This window comes from Pecten maximus, chromosome 3 (genome assembly GCF_902652985.1).
Source record: "Pecten maximus chromosome 3, xPecMax1.1, whole genome shotgun sequence".
Taxonomy (NCBI): Eukaryota; Metazoa; Mollusca; class Bivalvia; order Pectinida; family Pectinidae; genus Pecten; species Pecten maximus.
This window is the reverse complement of record NC_047017.1, coordinates 7,661,745-7,680,326: the sequence shown is the minus strand read 5'-3', so window position 1 is coordinate 7,680,326 and position 18,582 is coordinate 7,661,745. Positions and strand designations below refer to the sequence as shown.

The 18,582-nt window shown below is 34.0% G+C and overlaps 1 protein-coding gene across 2 annotated transcripts in view; it reads right to left on the bottom strand.

Annotated features, from left to right (window-relative positions):
* LOC117323062 (hypoxia-inducible factor 1-alpha-like) overlaps nucleotides 1-18,582 on the bottom strand; it is a 43,890-nt gene that overhangs the window by 21,936 nt on the left and 3,372 nt on the right. Inside the window, exons 1-4 of one of the 2 annotated variants that reach the window (XM_033878064.1) lie at nucleotides 8,927-9,048; nucleotides 6,510-6,706; nucleotides 5,042-5,181; nucleotides 4,187-4,378 (exon numbers count right to left, since the gene is read on the bottom strand). In XM_033878064.1, coding sequence (XP_033733955.1) covers nucleotides 4,187-4,378; nucleotides 5,042-5,181; nucleotides 6,510-6,706; nucleotides 8,927-8,937 — 540 coding nt within the window. In that variant the 5' untranslated portion in view covers nucleotides 8,938-9,048. Of the gene's footprint in view, nucleotides 1-4,186; nucleotides 4,379-5,041; nucleotides 5,182-6,509; nucleotides 6,707-8,926; nucleotides 9,049-18,582 lie in introns of those variants that run through there. The other variant, XM_033878062.1, reaches the window with a different exon arrangement.

The following is an 18,582-nucleotide window of genomic DNA, read 5'->3' as shown; positions in this document are numbered from 1 at the left end:
ATTTGATTGCTGTGACCTTGAATGAGGTCAATGTGTTCACTCCAGCATGCTACAGTCCAAGGTCAAGGACATTCATTGGCATTCATTTGAACAATCTTGATAGCCCTTCAACCCAACAAGCTATAGCTTTAATATCAGATCTCTTGGCCTCCTGGTTAATGAGATGAAGATGTTTAAAGATTTTAGAATATTTGACCCCTGTGACCTTGAATGAAGGTCAAGGTCATTCATTTGAACAATCTTGATAGCCCTTCAACCCAACATGCCTTATGCCCAATATCAGGTCTCTAGGCATCTTGGTTATTGAGAAGCCAAAAATGTGAATTGTTAACAAACGAAAGACGCATGACAAAAGGCAATTAGAAAAGGTAAATTGAGACTTTGTCTCAAGTGATCTAAAATTCCAACAGTAAGATAACTGTAACAAACTTTTTATGCTTTCAGTTTCACCTACACACACGGTAAACCTGTTATATGTGACCCTCCAAGGGAGGCAATAAAAAGGTCACATATGACAGGTGGTCTCTTAATCACAGTTTTGTTAACTAGTAAAGTAAATAAAACTGGGAGGGAGAAATACAGTCACATGTAAGAGGGAGTTGCATAATTCAGGCAGTCACTAAGGCAGGTTTGACAGAATTATTTTTTGTACTTTCAGTGGTATTTAGGGCAAAAATATAAATGTCTATTGATCTGTTTTTAACAAGATTTAAGTATACCCACAACCCAGCGATGTTCAATACCTGAGTTAAGCAGAATGCTCTTTTTCAAGCTGTAAATTACCAGTTAATTCAGGTCAGAATAATTTTTCACACACAGAAGAAATATTGCCATGGTGACATGAGATTTAGTTTGTTACAGTTACAACACTCAGAGTCGTACACAAGGTCTTGTTTATCACAACACCGATGACATTTACTGCTAATGACGCGTAAACCTACCATCAGTCTATCACAGCTTTGATAATTAATGTTAAAATGTTCTTTAAATATATACAATAATTTTCAACAACTTGCTATACCCTTTATATAATGCATATCATCATCAGTTGTTTTGTACCACACATATGCTGACTGAATTTAAAATTATATTATATAAAATTATCTTTACAAAAAGTGTAACAAAACTTTTTTGTGAAGAGCTATCTTACTGAATACATATTGATTAAACAATTCTCAGATTTCTGTATTAGGCAGGTGATTCTACCAGAATTTTTAATGGAACAGGTGCTTTTGTGAGAGGTATTTTCTTTGATGTAATACAAGAATTTGCAATATTCCTCACTAACATGAGAGAAAAAGGGTTGATATTCTAGACACAGGTGCACTAGATCCCTGGGGAGACAACACAATACTGCAATCTATCAATTTTGTTTTAAAAACTGACAAGTTCTGTATAAATAGTTTGTTGTTCCTTTTCTGTGTAACAGTATAATAGGTATCTTTTATAAGCGGTCCCATTTCACACTGTGATGTTATAGAAACATTCCTGGGTATCAAATTTTACCTATCTGTTTTATCTGTCTGTCTGCATTAGAAACATTCAACTTCATCAAGTGGGCCCGAATTGCTCACCTGCAATGCAGTGATCTTTTCATATATGGATCCTGCAGTTATTTGAAAGCATGCTACAGGGCCAATATAATGTCTCTCAGCACTTTGTATTCAGAAGTCATTTAAAGATTTAAGCATACTTGACCAACGTGACCTTGAATGTTGAGTCAGAGTCATTCATTTGAACAAACTTGGTAGCCCTTCACCTCAGCATGCTACAGACCCAAAATCAAATCCCTGGGCTCTTGGTTATTGGAGAGAAGTCTTTTAAATATTTCAGCCTTTTTGACCCCTTTGACCTTGAATGAAGGTCAAGGTCATTCTTTTGAACAAAGTTGGAAGCCCTTCACCCAGAGGGCTACACACCCAATCACCCAATATTAACTCCCGGGGACTCTTGGTGATTGAGAAGAAGTCGTTTAAAGATTTTAGCCTTTTTAATTATGTGACCTTGAATGAAGGTCATGGTCATTCATTTGAACAACTTGGTAGCCCTTCACCCCAGCATGCTACAGACCCAATATCAACTCCCTGGGACTCTTGGTTATTGAGAAAAAGTCATAGCCCTTCACCCCAGCATGCTATAGGCCAAATATTAGGTCTCTGCATGCCATGGGACTCTTGGTTATTGAGAAGAAGTCTTTTAAATGGAAAAGTTGACACCGGACGGATGGCCGGATGGTTGGACGACGGACGACACGCCACAGCATAAGCTAATTATACAAAATACACTAATGTTACAGAACAAATACATGTAAACAGAATCCTGCAGTATCACACCTCAACAAATAGTATTACTGAATATAAATTTTTCAAATTTGACTAATTTCGAACAATAAATCTGTTGATGATCAAAAATTGATTTCCCGTACTTAACCACAAGAAGATATCACATAATACTCTCATTTTTTTTCTTTGAAAAAAAAAAGTTAAATTGAACATTAAATTCAAACTATAAAGATTGAAATATCACACTTGAATCAACCTATAGGGTTGTGTAAAGGCCAGAGGGGTATGATTACAGCTACTGCTACGTCAGCAGGGCAGATTAAGCAGCGTTTATCAGTTTTTAAGTTCACTTTAAACGTCAAAGGAAAAAGTGTACTTCATTAAAATGTGATCAAATTAAAGTTTAAAGGTAATAGATAATTGAGATGACATCAAGCAATCGGAGTAGACGGGACAAAACGACACCTAATCCCATCGCCAGAAAACCAATACCTGGTAGATATTAAAACAGACTGTTAAAGCCATACAATAAATTTTCATAATCCCATCGCCAGAAAATCAAATACTGGTAGACAGATTGTCTAAAACCATACAACATACATATATATATATATATATATATTGCATCTTCATTCCAGCATAGTTGTAGGTAAAATTAGCATATATTAAGTTACCTGAATAATCATACCTAATACCAGTTGCAGCCAGTTTGAACATTACTGTAAACCAACTTATTTTTTCGTAGCTATTTAATTTCACAGTCTACAGTCACAGAAGTCTCCATTACTGTACCTGTAAATGTAACTCTTTTGTGGCAACTTTTTTCTCAAATTTTTATCACAAACTACATAAAAATTAATTTCAGAGGAAAGTAGGTAAGTTAGTTTACAGTACATAATCAGTACTATATTCACATTTTAAACATACCCCCGTAGTAAACATACCCCTGTAGTATGAAAGAGTACATTATTTAATAGCATGATTTGGTATATCCCTGTCATTAATGAATTGATACATTGTGTAATGTCATGTTTCCATGGTAACAAATGGATTTCCAACAACAATTCATTGACACTTTTCGTGAGGAGGAAACAGAAATCCAGCTTTCTTTTTACTGTTTTCCTTAAATTCAGGAAGTGGTATATTTTATGATAGATAGGATGTATTAGATAAATGTCATCATTAGCCACTGTTCTGAGGGCTACCTTTATGACATTCCAATATCCAAAGCCTTTCCTACCAGTTTCTGGCATATATATTACTGAAAACACCTTTTACAGCTAATCATCATCATCATCATTTATTTCTCTGACTGAACCATCGGCACAAGTCCTCTTTTTCATACATACAGCTTTAATTATCATGATTGAGAATTCAGATATATATATTTTCACAATATAACTTAAATTTTACCATTGCATGAATATGAAGCAATTATATACACAGATCACGAAATAGGATTTTTTACAAATAAGCTACAAAACTTTTCCCTTAAAATAAAGCGTAGAGCATGCGATAAATAATAAACAAAAAATAACCTTTGGCTGGAGTGATTGTTATAAACAAATTTGACATATAACTAATCCTGTATGTGACAAACTACACTTCCAGTCATCTATTTTTATGCTCACTATAGGTTTATTGCCTCGTGGACAGCCAGTTTCATTTTGAGGCAGAACCTGCTTGTAGTAGTTTGTGGCTACCACATTGAAAAACATGGCATTGCATGAATTGGCTGTTACATGCTATTCAGAAAAACAGTGATAATGTGCCTTCCCAGAGGCAAGGATACAACCACAACAGCTTCCTAAGAAACACAAATCACCTTTGGTTGAACCAAACTCATCAGATCTTTAAGTGTTGCAGTAATTTCTTGATTTACAAATGACCTTAACATAACTAACCTTGTATGAAGCTGACTTGAGATTCACACTTCTCCCCTTGCTGGTGAGCGTACATTTCATCCTCACAAAAATACTGTGTTCCTCGGCGGCCTGCTCCATGCCTTTGTGAGACTTGGTGGACATCATGTCCGTGAGCTCATCGTGGTCACAAGGGTGAGTGAAGTCATACAGACTCTGACCAATCATATCGATCTAAAAAGAAGAATAAACCTGACATTTTACCTTCAGTTTCTAAATTGTTTTTCCTTATATCTATCTGTTGCATTGTGATTATGGACCAAACTAATCACCAACATTAGCATTTTGTTCTAAACATTTTTCATTATTTAATGAAATGCATATACGTTACTGCACGTTTTTTCCCCAAAATGGTTTGTATCACAATTTTGCTTTTAGATCAATATGGCAATTATCCTAAATATCAATGATTTGGCTATTAAGACATTATATGAATTTCAAGAATTTGTAATTATCAATTAAATGTTATTGAATTTTTCTATTTAAAGTAACAGTACCCTTGACCTTTGGACCAGTAAAAAACAATCTCATGCAAACACTTGTAGTACGGAAAAACTGCATGAAGTTTGAGTTTGATCAGCCCAAGGGAACTTGAGTCATCGCACGGAAACAAGTTCGCAAATGACACAATAAAGGTTCCCTGATCATGAATCTTCATAAATTAATTTTCAACCCCTTCATCACAAAACATCAATGTATGAAATTAACAGATGTCCACATCATGCCAGTTAGCATATCCCATTTCAGACTGACTTCGTTAAAATGAAAAACGAAATTTTCCTTTCCTTCCAAGTTCTGTAATTAAATTTACATTCGCCCATTGAGTTGATTCCGTACCTGAGGTATGCCAAGATATTTAGCCACACTCTCAGAGACATAGGCCATGTCACAGTTATCCGAAATGATGGCCACAAAGCCATCCAAAGCCTTTCCATAGAGGTTGTCAACATCCTCCAACATTTCATTGGAATCCAAATCTGGGGGAAAAAAAGCAAAATTGACAACAGCTATCCACTCTTAGTTAGATTCCTGCAATATCATTCAACACATTACTTTAAGCAAGAAACATCTTCAAAAAAGATAAACGCCATAGTTTTAATGCTGGTGATTATAATGTAAAACTGCTGGTGAAATAAATCAACGAACTAATGCGTTTCAGCACGGATAACAAAATTATATCAGTTTGAATCATCTTTGGTGATAATACAACTGCATTTGAATCAGAAATATAATTTTATTAATGTGTCATTTGAAAAGATACATCCACTTATTCAGTTTGCATTCTACTTTGTTTCGTTTTTAACTGCATATCTGCATTTTGCATTTACCTCTACATTGACCAATCACATATATCTTGACCAATAACACCACCTGTCGCCGCGTCATATCCGGGGCCAAAAGAATATTATACGGCTATGCCGAAAAAAATAGCTATATTTGCACTGGAATATAGCTATTAAATTTCAAGGTGCTAATATTTTGCAGTTGTCCAAGTCAGATCTAATTCCCTAGCAAAAAATGTCACACAGCCATGCGTTTTAAACATTCTGCGGTAAACACTGTAAATTTATTTGTATAAAAATATATATTTGTCCGCGCTATATCTAATGACATGCGAATAAATTAAATCTTCCGCGAATGTTGTCTATACACTATAATACACAATGCATGTTTATAGACAAAAATACATATTTATACATGTATCATATAAACAGCAAGTCAGGGCCATTCTAAGGATGCATGCATTGATGAAGTCCTGACACTTATCTAGTAATTCATCAAAAATATCAAACATTGTTGCATTTTAAAAGAAACCTAGCTGTTATATTAGCAAATTATTGCATCATGACAACTGGCATTTTAATTGGAGATTGGTCCAAGATTTAACAAAATAACAAAAACAACATTATGAAGACCTTGTTTAAAGGTCATGATCATATGACATTGTAACCACAGCTATTAATATCAACTGGAGCTTTAAAACTGATGACATTGTAACCACAGCTATTAATATCAACTGGAGCTTTAAAACTGATGACATTGTAACCACAGCTATTAATATCAACTGGAGCTTTAAAACTGATGACATTGTAACCACAGCTATCAATATCAACTGGAGCTTTAAAACTGATGACATTGTAACCACAGCTATTAATATCAACTGGAGCTTTAAAACTGTCACTGTAACTTGGAAGATTTCATGGTATACATTAGAAAGAAATATATTGTTCAAGTTGACAAGATCTCCAGGTCAATAGACACATGATTCATTATTAAACTAAATATGAGAAAATTAAATACTGACCTTGAATGTCCATTTTGTCCATAATCTGGCGTATTTTGAGGTGACTAATGGCCACTCTCATCACTGAAGCTTTGTCCAGCTGATTGAGACAGGGTGGCAGAGGCAGTTCTTTAGCCAGCTCTGAAAACACCTCAGTCTCCTTCCCACGACGACATCGAGCAGCATCGCGGGACTTCTCCTTTCTTTTCTCCGAATTCCTGAGGAAAAAACAATCATAGAATGATTACAAATATTGCATTATTATTGATATATATAACATGCATATACACTTATGGAGGTAACCTTCTGTTCAGAACCACAAGTTTTTCTCCAGGTACACCAGTTTTCTCCCTAATGTGTCCAGCTGGCTAGCAAAACTGATTAAGTATCACTTGACATAACTTATTTCTCAAATGTTACAAAATCAATTATCAACATTGTTTTTTAAGTTCAGAGTTACCTTTGTTGCAATTCTAGACTATTAACTGGGTCCATAACATTGGAAAGGACTTTTAAATGTTGCATGCTTTTTTTTTTTTTTCTTTATTCAGATTTTTTTTTCACACAAGACGATTTTCCAACTTTGGCCAATGGTCATGATCATGATCCTTTGTCTAATAGAAAATAACACAAGTTTGTTCAATGTTCATTGAGTATTGGACGTGACCCCAGGAAAATGTAGGTCGGCACTTATGAATGTCAAATATAGTTTTATTGATAAAGATAGATAATGACAATGTAGTTTTGATATTCGGTTGTTATACGAAGCCCTTCCATTATAATCTAGGACAAGTCAATAGTGAATATCTCGACATGGTTACAGGTCAGCCTTAGTATGACACATATAACAAACAGGAAAAGTATTCTAATTAGTTATAAATTTCTGATTCAGTTTGATGCATAGTCAGAAAATTAAATCATAGGGAATGATGGAATTTGAAGCGCAGTGGTCATTTCATAACTTTATTAACACTGTTTAAAGAAACAGTGGTGATGGAATAACTTGTAAAACTCAATATCAAGGTTTTAAAACTTAATTGCAAGACAAAGCCAAATCAGTATTTAATTCTACCACCTGGCACTCTGTAATCCTTCACTATCTACTGATATTGACAACCTGCTCTTATATTTTTCACCTTTTTCTGACTACAATCCCCTAATCCAAAAATGTCTATTACGTATTTAACCTATCTAAAACTCAGTTAAAGTTTCCTTCACTATAATCCTTTTAATTGCATGTGTAACCCTAGAAAACACTGATCAAACCAGGGTTAATAATTCTGCAAGTTTCCTCAAACAAACTTTTATATTTTTTACCAGTGTTGCAGATTTACACAAATTTATACAAATTAAAAAAAGAAAAGTTTGCAAGACTTAACTTCTCATATCAAAGTTGAAATCTTATTTTGGAGAATCTCATTTTAAAACTGGATGAATGACTCGCCTCTTAGACAATATTTTAATAATTTTTTTCCAAGAGATTCAAAGGTAGTATCAATTTAAATTCAATTTTGCTTTTTATTATTCTAGGCCTAGAGCTTTCATTAACCCAGGTTTTAGTGTGAGAAAATGGTAAGGGGGGCATCAAATTAAATGTCGTCATTAAAGAGGTTTAAACCAAACAGAACAGCTTGCAGAAAAGCAATAACTTTTTTATGATTTGGGTAAAAGTAAACATATACTTCTAGTTTGAGAAACTCCATCTTATCAAACAGATATTTGTACTTTAATAGTTCTAGTGTGTGAAATTCCATATATCAGACGTACAGTATTAGTTCTTTGGAAAGTGAGACATCATATCTTGTTAACAGATATATATATATAAACGCATCAGAAACAGGTATGTATATCATAGTTAGACAGACAGACAACTTGTAGCTCTCTAACATGCTATAGCTATACCATCCTCATCCTTAATTATGGAATCCCAATGAACTACTTCTGTATTATTTACATGTGCTATATAATATAAAAACACCAAATTCTGACACAAGGATTTATCAAAGTTCAATAACAATTTGACATTTTGCTCAACTTAAAGTGTTTCATGTAAGCAAAATTAATATTAAGTCTACAACTAATCTACTAACAGTATATCGTATCCAAGCAGAAATGCTCGCTACTTAATTTTCTACTGCTCATGACGCTCAGTTCAATTCAAGTAAGGTTCTTTACAGCCTACATAGCTATATACATGCAATTAATGTAAATTAATAGTTCTCCTATAGATCCAACAGTTATTGGGGCTCCGAGATCTTATACATAGCATTTATTCTCAAAAGAAACAAATATATCAGAGTTTTGTAGCTGAATATAGTACTAGCGACAGAAATATCTTTCATATAAATATAGATTACAAAAAAAGACTTCTGCAGGAAATTGCCACTTTTATTAAAACGGAAAGAAACCTTATCCAACGAGGGTGAGTTGATACTTACTTGTAAGGCATGACTCTCTCAAGTGTGTCGAGATCACAAGATTGCCTCCAATATTCCCATGTACAAGGTTAAGTTTGAAACTGGGTACTCTACCAGAAAGTGACACTATATAATATATATGTATCTATGGAGAACTTTAACGAAATTAAACAGGTGTCTCTAATCTAAATATGATGTAAAATTGAAATTCTGGGGTGTAAAATACCTCCAATATAAATATTAAAATCAATAACACCGTATGAAAAATTAATGTCTATTAAATTGATAAATGTCTGTAGTATTTTGATGAAAATGTCTTCTGAAATACAGGAATCTGACACAATATCACAGTTTCACTTCCAGGTCATGATCATCTATAGCAAAAATTGAAAAAAATACTCCTTAGGAAACTTGAAACAGTTTTCACTTGATTGCTCACTGATTTCAAACCATCCTCCTTATAATCCACAAAAATTATCTGAAATGTCAGTTAATTTCAAATGCTAAGTTTGAAATCTAATCCCACCGAAACATTTGAAACTTTCTAGCCCTCTGATGAGGCACTCAACCAGCTGAAACTTCCAGCAACACATAAAGATAGAGGTGTCGTAGAACTACACTTGTAGTATATATACCTACATAACAGCAGCAATCCCAACACAGCTAATGTTTTACCATATCAGTGATATGTTATGCATGTATAAACATTTAATTGATCTTGATTTACTAATACTGAACCGCAAGTAATTTCCAATTCACACTAATCATGTATTTCACAGAAACTTGATCCTTATAAATTCTGGAACAGCAAGACAAATGTATATACATATACGTCATAAAGATTAAATTTTTGCAAAATAAAAGAAAAAAAAATCCACACCAAATTAACTGTTTTGATCAAATTTTAAGGTATATATATATATATATATACAACTGATGAGTTCAGAAGCTAAATGCTTTGTTAATTGTAATCCATTAAGATAATTTGTTCTTTCTTCAGTGAATCCACAACATCGTCCTGTTTACTTCATTATCCGCGAGCGCTCTTTTGAAGACGACTGAATGCAAATTGTTAAGAATAGATATTTATCTCACAATCTAACAGGTCAAACCACCGTGTGCGTGAAATATACACGCACTTATGAATTAGACTCGTTTCCAACGAAAACTGAGAAATTTCTTCAGTAACTAACTGTAGTTGTCACAAATAGTGGAAATGTTAATTACAAAACCACCAGACAGTAACATTGAATGTCATTGGTATTGTACTCCACATATAATCAAATGATCTTCTTTCAGTGTGGCCCAATTTAGGTGTAACTACAGCTTACTATGTTAAAATACAGTACTATATACCCGATATAATATTACAGCCATCTCCAACAGCAGAATTATAAAAACACCTCCTTTCTGTGGACAACTGACTCTGTACAGAGAGTAAACTGAGAACTGTTTAGTATATATTCCTATTCTTTAACTACTATTGTCATCAGACACCAGTAAACTCAAATTAAAGGCTCCATTTATTTTTGCACTTTTATGGGAGAGATATCTATTTTACCACTTCTATGCGGGAGATATCTATATATATTACCTTTTCTAAGAGGGAGATATTTATTTTACCACTTCTATGCAGGATATATCTTTTTTACCACTTCTGAGTGGGGGTTATATAATTATTTACTTTACCACTTCTAAGCAGAAGATATTTATTTTACCACTTCTAAGAGGGAGATATTTATTTTACCATTTCTAAGCGGGAGATATTTATTTACCATTTCTAAGAGGGATATATTATTTTACCACTTTCTAAGAGGGAGATATTTATTTACCATTTCTAAGTGGTAGATATCTATACTACCACTTCTAAGTTGGAAAACATTTATTTGACCATTTCTTAGTGGGTGAAACACTGATACAGTATGTTATACTAATAGTTTTGTCTTATGAGACGTGAAAGGAATGAATGAGACACCTGCACATGCTTTGTTACCCGAATTTCTCCAATTAACACCTTAACTGGAGAACTGTGAAACTGATGACAGTCGTTGAGTAATGGCACCTGTGCATTCTTTGTTACCCGCCTTTCTCCAATTAACACTTAACTGGATAAGTTTGAAACCAATATGAGTCTTTCTCATTTTTTCAGCAATACGATTTAAGATCAGGAATGGTTATAAGTTCTTCATTACCTGGTACCGTAGGCGAGTAAATCAGCTCATCTGTGTATGGAATGAGCCCTTACACATTATTCAAATGTAAAGTGGCAGCTTGTATGCATGTTTTCCTAATTGGATAACAAGAGTTGTCACAATTAAGACAAAATTAGCTCGTCGAAAGGGTAAATTCAGAATTAGGTTTTTAAAATTAGGTCAAAGTTATGGTCAAGGTGAACAGTTCTGCAAATGTACATATGTAGTACCAATGGAAAGACTTTGTCACAAGGAACTCAGATCATGATCACATGTCAAATATAACGGAAGTCACATATCCAATATAACAAAAAGCGCTATCTCATACAACATACTGCAGCCAAGGTCAGCAGGTCCACAAATTGTCAAATTTAACAACTCACATGTCATATATAACAAAAAGTCCTATCTCATACAATTAACATATTACCTACTGTGCACATCAGGCCAAGGTTATTTTTTTCAAAAGTAGGTCAAATGTCACAGTAAAGGTCAGCAGGTCAACAAATGTAGTATCAATGGAAAGATGCTAGCTGTCACAAGCAACACACATGTCAAAAGCGAAAGCCTTAACTCATGCATACAGTTACAGACAAGGTTAAGGTATTTCAAAACAAGTACTACAAGTAATTGTAATGGGATACTATTACAGAAATCCCCCAAATGCCCCTGCAGTCAAACCATTGTGTGTTTGGAATCCCACAAAATCCCTATATAACTATTTTCATTGAAATCGATCCACCAATCAGAGACCAGGAAATGGCGGCCATTTGATAAAATGCGAAAGTGGGGTTATGTAAGTGACCAGTGTCCCTATATTCATCAAAATTGGACAATATCTAAATTAGGACCAATCATGATCAGATGCCAGTAAATGGCAGCCATTTTGTTAAAATATGAAAGTAAAGTTAATTACTTCAGAGTGACTGGTGTTCCATGAAGTACGTATATACCTACATACCAAATTTCATCAAAATCGGACAATATGTGAATTTAGACCAATCAGAGGCCAGTAAATGGTGGCCACTTTTGTCAGTTAAACAAAGCAAAAACCTTATCATGTACGTCCCTCCACTTCGTTTAAGGGACATACACAACTAGGCAAAAGTAATGGTCAAGGTCAGTAGTGGCACCAATGTAGTACCAATGGAAAGGTCCTGTTACAAGGTATACACACACATTTGAAATACTTAATTTGTATCCTCATTAATATTGACACAACACTGTTTTATCAAAACTTTAACCTTGCTGTATATATGCAGCTAAAGACAGAGTGTATATATATCAATTAGCTGACCCTTTGTCCGGGCGAGCTTGACATACGCTTAATTTTCACAAGACACAAATTTTGCTTAAGTAATGAAAAGAAATTAATTCAGAAAAAGAATGTCATGTTAGATGTACCCTAATGATATACAAATTTCGTTATACATGTTTATTGAATAGCATTAATTGGTTTCTCTAGCTACTCCAAGTTTGAACTCTGACCCTATTTTGTATAGTCCGAACACATCAAATGAAGATCAATGTTATGTGCAAACAAACCTTGTCCAGGTAATTATAAGTTTACAGCTAATTGGCTATACGTTTTGTGAATGTTTATAATTAGAAAGCTGTATTGCAGGGACACAATAATGAGTTTGTTATTTACATAAATGTTAGGTAAAGTTTGTTGTACAAGTGATTATATTACAAATATTGTATAGTGCTGCAGTCAGGGATTGGTTTTTATTTCATAATACGTGAAAATTGACCAACCAAGTTTGTCGTATTCAAACTTTATTTATTGTATTATATATTAAACTCTTGATACATCTTGCTAAACAATCTGAATTTTTAGTTTAGGCCATTTGTTTTAGAGCGATCCTACTGAATTATATATGAAATGAATACAATTTAAATATTTCAATAAACAGTTAATTAAATCAGTCTAAAAAAAAAATTTCAAGTTTCCAGAAATTCCAATATTTTTATCTTTTTAATGTTATCTATACTCCACCCTATAACAGTTTGGACTGTCCAATTTTTGATTTTCTGTTACATGTTTGAAAAGAACATTTGAGAATAGTTTAACATATTAAAGCTGTATGTAATGGTCTTTACAGTAGTATTTCCTTGAATTAATTGCCATAATATTTTAGGGTCACTTCTAGCTGTAGGGCAGCAGTAAAAAACATCAAAAATAAATGTGTATGTTTTGTAACTTACGGCTAGTTATAATTTATATGTTATATAATACATACATGAGTTACTCTAACTGAGGATTTGGCCACTTAAAATGAAATGTCTACCTTCAATAACAATCTCAAGGTCAGTAAACAACTCAGCGATGCATACACAATATCTCTGTCGCACTATACAATATCTAGAGATCATGACGTTGTATTCAGGATACACAAAACTGGAAATTTTCATACCACATTAGCTGAAGAATATCCCTTCTACATTTATTGTTTGTGTACATATATTTAAGTACACCCGGTAGTTGGAAATTTAAATTTAAAAGTGCATAATCATAAATAAAAACATACAACCCAAATTCCATAGGATTATTTATGTGGAACGAATGAAGTGCAAAACAATTACAAACAGTACTGTAGGGTTAATATTTGTGAACAACACATGTATGTTTGTATTTGTTGCACGATTTATTTCATTTTTGAGTAGTTTAGATAACAATCATATCCGTTTCAATACTAAATGGTTCAATAAATTAACCTTTTAGATCTCCAGCCTTTTATAAATAAAAGTACTTTAAATCATTTCCATTATCAAATCCGTGTTTTAGTCCCAGAATTTTTTGATGATAAAGAATTGTTTACTTGTTTGTTGGCTTAATCACCCCATGAATTATATAGCAAGTATTATTTTCATGTGGAGTCTCCTTGTAGTAGCTGGTGGCTACCTCACTGATCATTTTAATCAAAGATCTTTCATATGCATGTACTAGATAAGACAGTCTTTATACATGTACTCTTTCATATGCATGTACTAGATAAAACAGTCTTTATACAACTATCCAAGGTGTTATTTCGCCCACATTTGGAATATGTCGCAAGTGTGTAAAACCTATCAATAGAGAGAGTACAAAGATGGGCGACAAAGCCATTTCCTTGTCTTAAAGATTTATACCATACAGAGACAGTTTGAAGAAGCTGGGGATTCCAACACTCACATTTATAATACACTTTAATTAGAGGAGATAACATTTAAAAAACATTTGCAAAATCATGAACAATTTTCATGATAATAAAGTTACCACTGGAATATTTGACTATATATGGGATCTTGGATGAGAGCTCGAGGCAATCAACAAAAATTGCAGAAAAAATGATGTACATTGTGAAATGGACATCTGTAAAAATACAGCCCTTTTGGATTCAGAATTGTCAATGAATGGAACAGCCAACTGGTTCAGTCATAGAGGCAAAATCACAATTGAAGACTTTGAAATTAATTTGGACAGCTATATAATGATCGGAGGTAAAATTTAACCATCTTACGATTGCGCATGCTAGCTAAAATCTATAACCAGATGTGAACATTAATTTTGTTTTTATTTATGATTATTGATGTGAATATACATAAATGTATATAGAGGTATATAAATGCCTGCATTCTTTATGTATCCTATTGTATCCTGATATCAGCTTAAATACAGTCCATGATTGATTGAAATATGATAGAAATCTGATATTAAAACTTCATACTGAATTGGTAACCAAATAAATATAGATAGAAATAGAAACAAAGGACTTTAGGAGATAACATTGAAAGGTACATTTGTAGTCTGTTCCAGTTGTCAGCTATCACGACTGCTTTTGGTCATTTTTCTTATCTTTAAATCATTGTCACATGACAAAATAACAAGTTTTTATATTGATATTTTGAGATTCTAAACCGAGGTATGTTACTGAAGTTTGTGCGCATTTGATAATTTTAGTAGAATAGAATTTTTAACCAGGAAGCTCTGGTGGAGGGTCTATTTTGATATCTATATAAATTGATGGCCAAATTTAAAAGGAACTGAAGTTAATCAGAAACCATTCTATTACAAGACAATTGGTCTTTGTTGGGATGACCATCCTGGATGACATATATAACACCCTAAATAGAACGTCGCAAATACAGGTACATTAGTCGTTACACAAAACAAAACCATTTCATAAGAATGTCTGGGTTAATGCCAATATCTACAATTCAATCTGGGCAAAAACATTGTACAGTATAGTACCATTCTGACATCAGTTTCATATTATAGCAGTATCGATAATAGCTTCCTAGTCTACAAAGGTGTTTAAAATCTGAGTAGCGGGTACATCATGGTACGAGTAATGCGACTATTGTTAATACCGTCAACATGTTTTGGTGTCTGCTATCTCTATATCTGCAGATCACGTCATAATCGACAAAAACACATGGATCAGATCACGGGTTACAACTGCCTCAGACCTGTTTACCATCCTGGGTTTAAAAGATATATGCATATTTTGTTCCTTCGTCATATTCATTCATTAAAATACAAATTTATTGCCATTATACATAGGCTTGTGTCAACATCAAATATTGATAATTACATACAGTATTCACTGATTATTGATCAGTCTTCTGTCTACTGCCCCATTACATCCTAACGAAGAAAATTTCAATTGAATCAATGAGTTTAAGCTAATGCAAGTTTAATTTCATTAACATTGACCATTTTATATCGGACTCCTCATCAGGATAAACTGGCCATGGCCGATGGTTGGACCATTGAGGACCCAGTTGGTTGCATGAAATACCCTGAGTCAGTTCTCTAGTTTGATTTACAGAGTAGATAAACTGTAGTGTATATGTGACATTGAAATAAAGATGTGCCAGCCATGTACTGTATATAACATGTACATTGTAGACAGAGTCTATTTCTGTCTAGATTAGGCAGTTGAATTAATATCAGGAGTTATCAAGATCAAATTAGGTTTTACAAAGATCTGGATTGGAACGTCTGGTTTAGACCGCGGTCACACACTATAGTTATGTGTCTGGTTTAGACCGCGGTCACACACTATAGTTATGTGTCTGGTTTAGACCGCGGTCACACACTATAGTTATGTGCCTGGTTTAGACCGCGGTCACACACTATATTTATGTGCCTGGTTTAGACCGCGGTCACACACTATAGTTATGTGTCTGGTTTAGACCGCGGTCACACACTATAGTTATGTGTCTGGTTTAGACCGCGGTCACACACTATAGTTATGTGTCTGGTTTAGACCGCGGTCACACACTATAGTTATGTGTCTGGTTTAGACCGCGGTCACACACTATAGTTATGTGTCTGGTTTAGACCGCGGTCACACACTATAGTTATGTGTCTGGTTTAGAGTCACACACTATAGTTATGTGTCTGGTTTAGACGGTCACACACTATAGTTATGTGTCTGGTTTAGACCGCGGTCACACACTATAGTTATGTGTCTGGTTTAGACCGCGGTCACACACTATAGTTATGTGTCTGGTTTAGACCGCGGTCACACACTATAGTTATGTGTCTGGTTTAGACCGCGGTCACACACTATAGTTATGTGTCTGGTTTAGACCGCGGTCACACACTATAGTTATGTGTCTGGTTTAGACCGCGGTCACACACTATAGTTATGTGTCTGGTTTAGACCGCGGTCACACACTATAGTTATGTGTCTGGTTTAGACCGCGGTCACACACTATAGTTATGTGTCTGGTTTAGACCGCGGTCACACACTATAGTTATGTGTCTGGTTTAGACGGTCACACACTATAGTTATGTGTCTGGTTTAGACCGCGGTCACACACTATAGTTATGTGTCTGGTTTAGACCGCGGTCACACACTATAGTTATGTGTCTGGTTTAGACCGCGGTCACACACTATAGTTATGTGTCTGGTTTAGACCGCGGTCACACACTATAGTTATGTGTCTGGTTTAGACCGCGGTCACACACTATAGTTATGTGTCTGGTTTAGACCGCGGTCACACACTATAGTTATGTGTCTGGTTTAGACCGCGGTCACACACTATAGTTATGTGTCTGGTTTAGACCGCGGTCACACACTATAGTTATGTACCGAATACCTGCTGTAATATACCTGTAATTAACATCAAAACTCAAAAGTGACATATAACTGTGTTTAGCTCATTGCTAATTAGAAATGATGAAGACTAGCCCCAGGCATCTTCGTATACAGTCTAACACAGAATCTTATTAATGTCAGCAATGTGAACACCTTAGCTTGTAACCTTATTATGGAGGTAATTATATATATATATATAGTGGAGATGTATGTGGGGGCAAGGAGCATGCACTGACCTATCTTTACTCTCAGAAGATTTCCTAATCTTTTTCTGTAGAGATTGTAACAAACATTTAGCACTCATGAGGAGTACTGATCATGAGATGTACAAGATATTTGTTGTAATTACATGTATAAGGCTTCAAGAAAAGATTGAACATTTGAAAAATATTGCCAGTATGATTGTAACATACATGTTTTTATCATATTAAGCTCATGCAGTGGAGCAAAACTATAAAGTTCAAATAATATTTTTCATTTTATCTTTTATAGTTCATGAATCCCACCTTTTTCTACTACTTCAATGTAAAATGAAATATCTAATCAATTCAATAACAGTACAAATGAAAGAATATGATAATGATGAAGTATTGTGTAAGTATTCAAACAATGACATATTATTTAGTGAGAATAGAGGTAGATACAATGTATTTAAAATAAGTGTCTACAATCAGAATGGTATAAATACAAATATGAACTTTAATTTGTGGTGCCGGTATATACGTATATATAATTAACAATGTCAACATATGCTAAGCTTACTATGATGTTATCACGACCCATCTTGGGTACTTTTTTTGCCACTGCCATATTGACTCTTAAAGATTTTAATAAGTTTATCTTTGAAATTCAGTTTGACTGTTTTATTAGTTTGAGAGTTATATAATACCTTAATTAATACATTGTATTAACTAGAACCCATAACTGAGACTGACTTTGTATAGTTAGCCATACTAGGAAGTGGACTTGATCGGTAAAGATAATTGGTTCTGGAATTTTCATTATCAGACTTCTCAGGTTGTAAAAATAAAAATTTACATTTCGTAATTTATAATGGACTAATCTACATATAATTATTGATAGAAAAGTGCAGTAAACAAGACAGCATCCATCAAAATACCCATGGTCTGTTGATTTAATTCGTCATGCATGGTTTCCTCACCGTACAGCTTAACGAAGGAAAAGTCATAACAAAGAACACCAATAAATCACCAGTATGCCAACTGAACTTATAACAAAGGTTTTTCAATCCTAATTCAAATGTGATGTAATTTGGACAACTCTTAATTTAAAAGGAATAGTTACTGATACAGTGACTGATACCATGACCAAAAGCCCACCAAAAACTAAATGAGAAACCCTGGCAGAGCAGAAAGATGAAAATGATACGTAA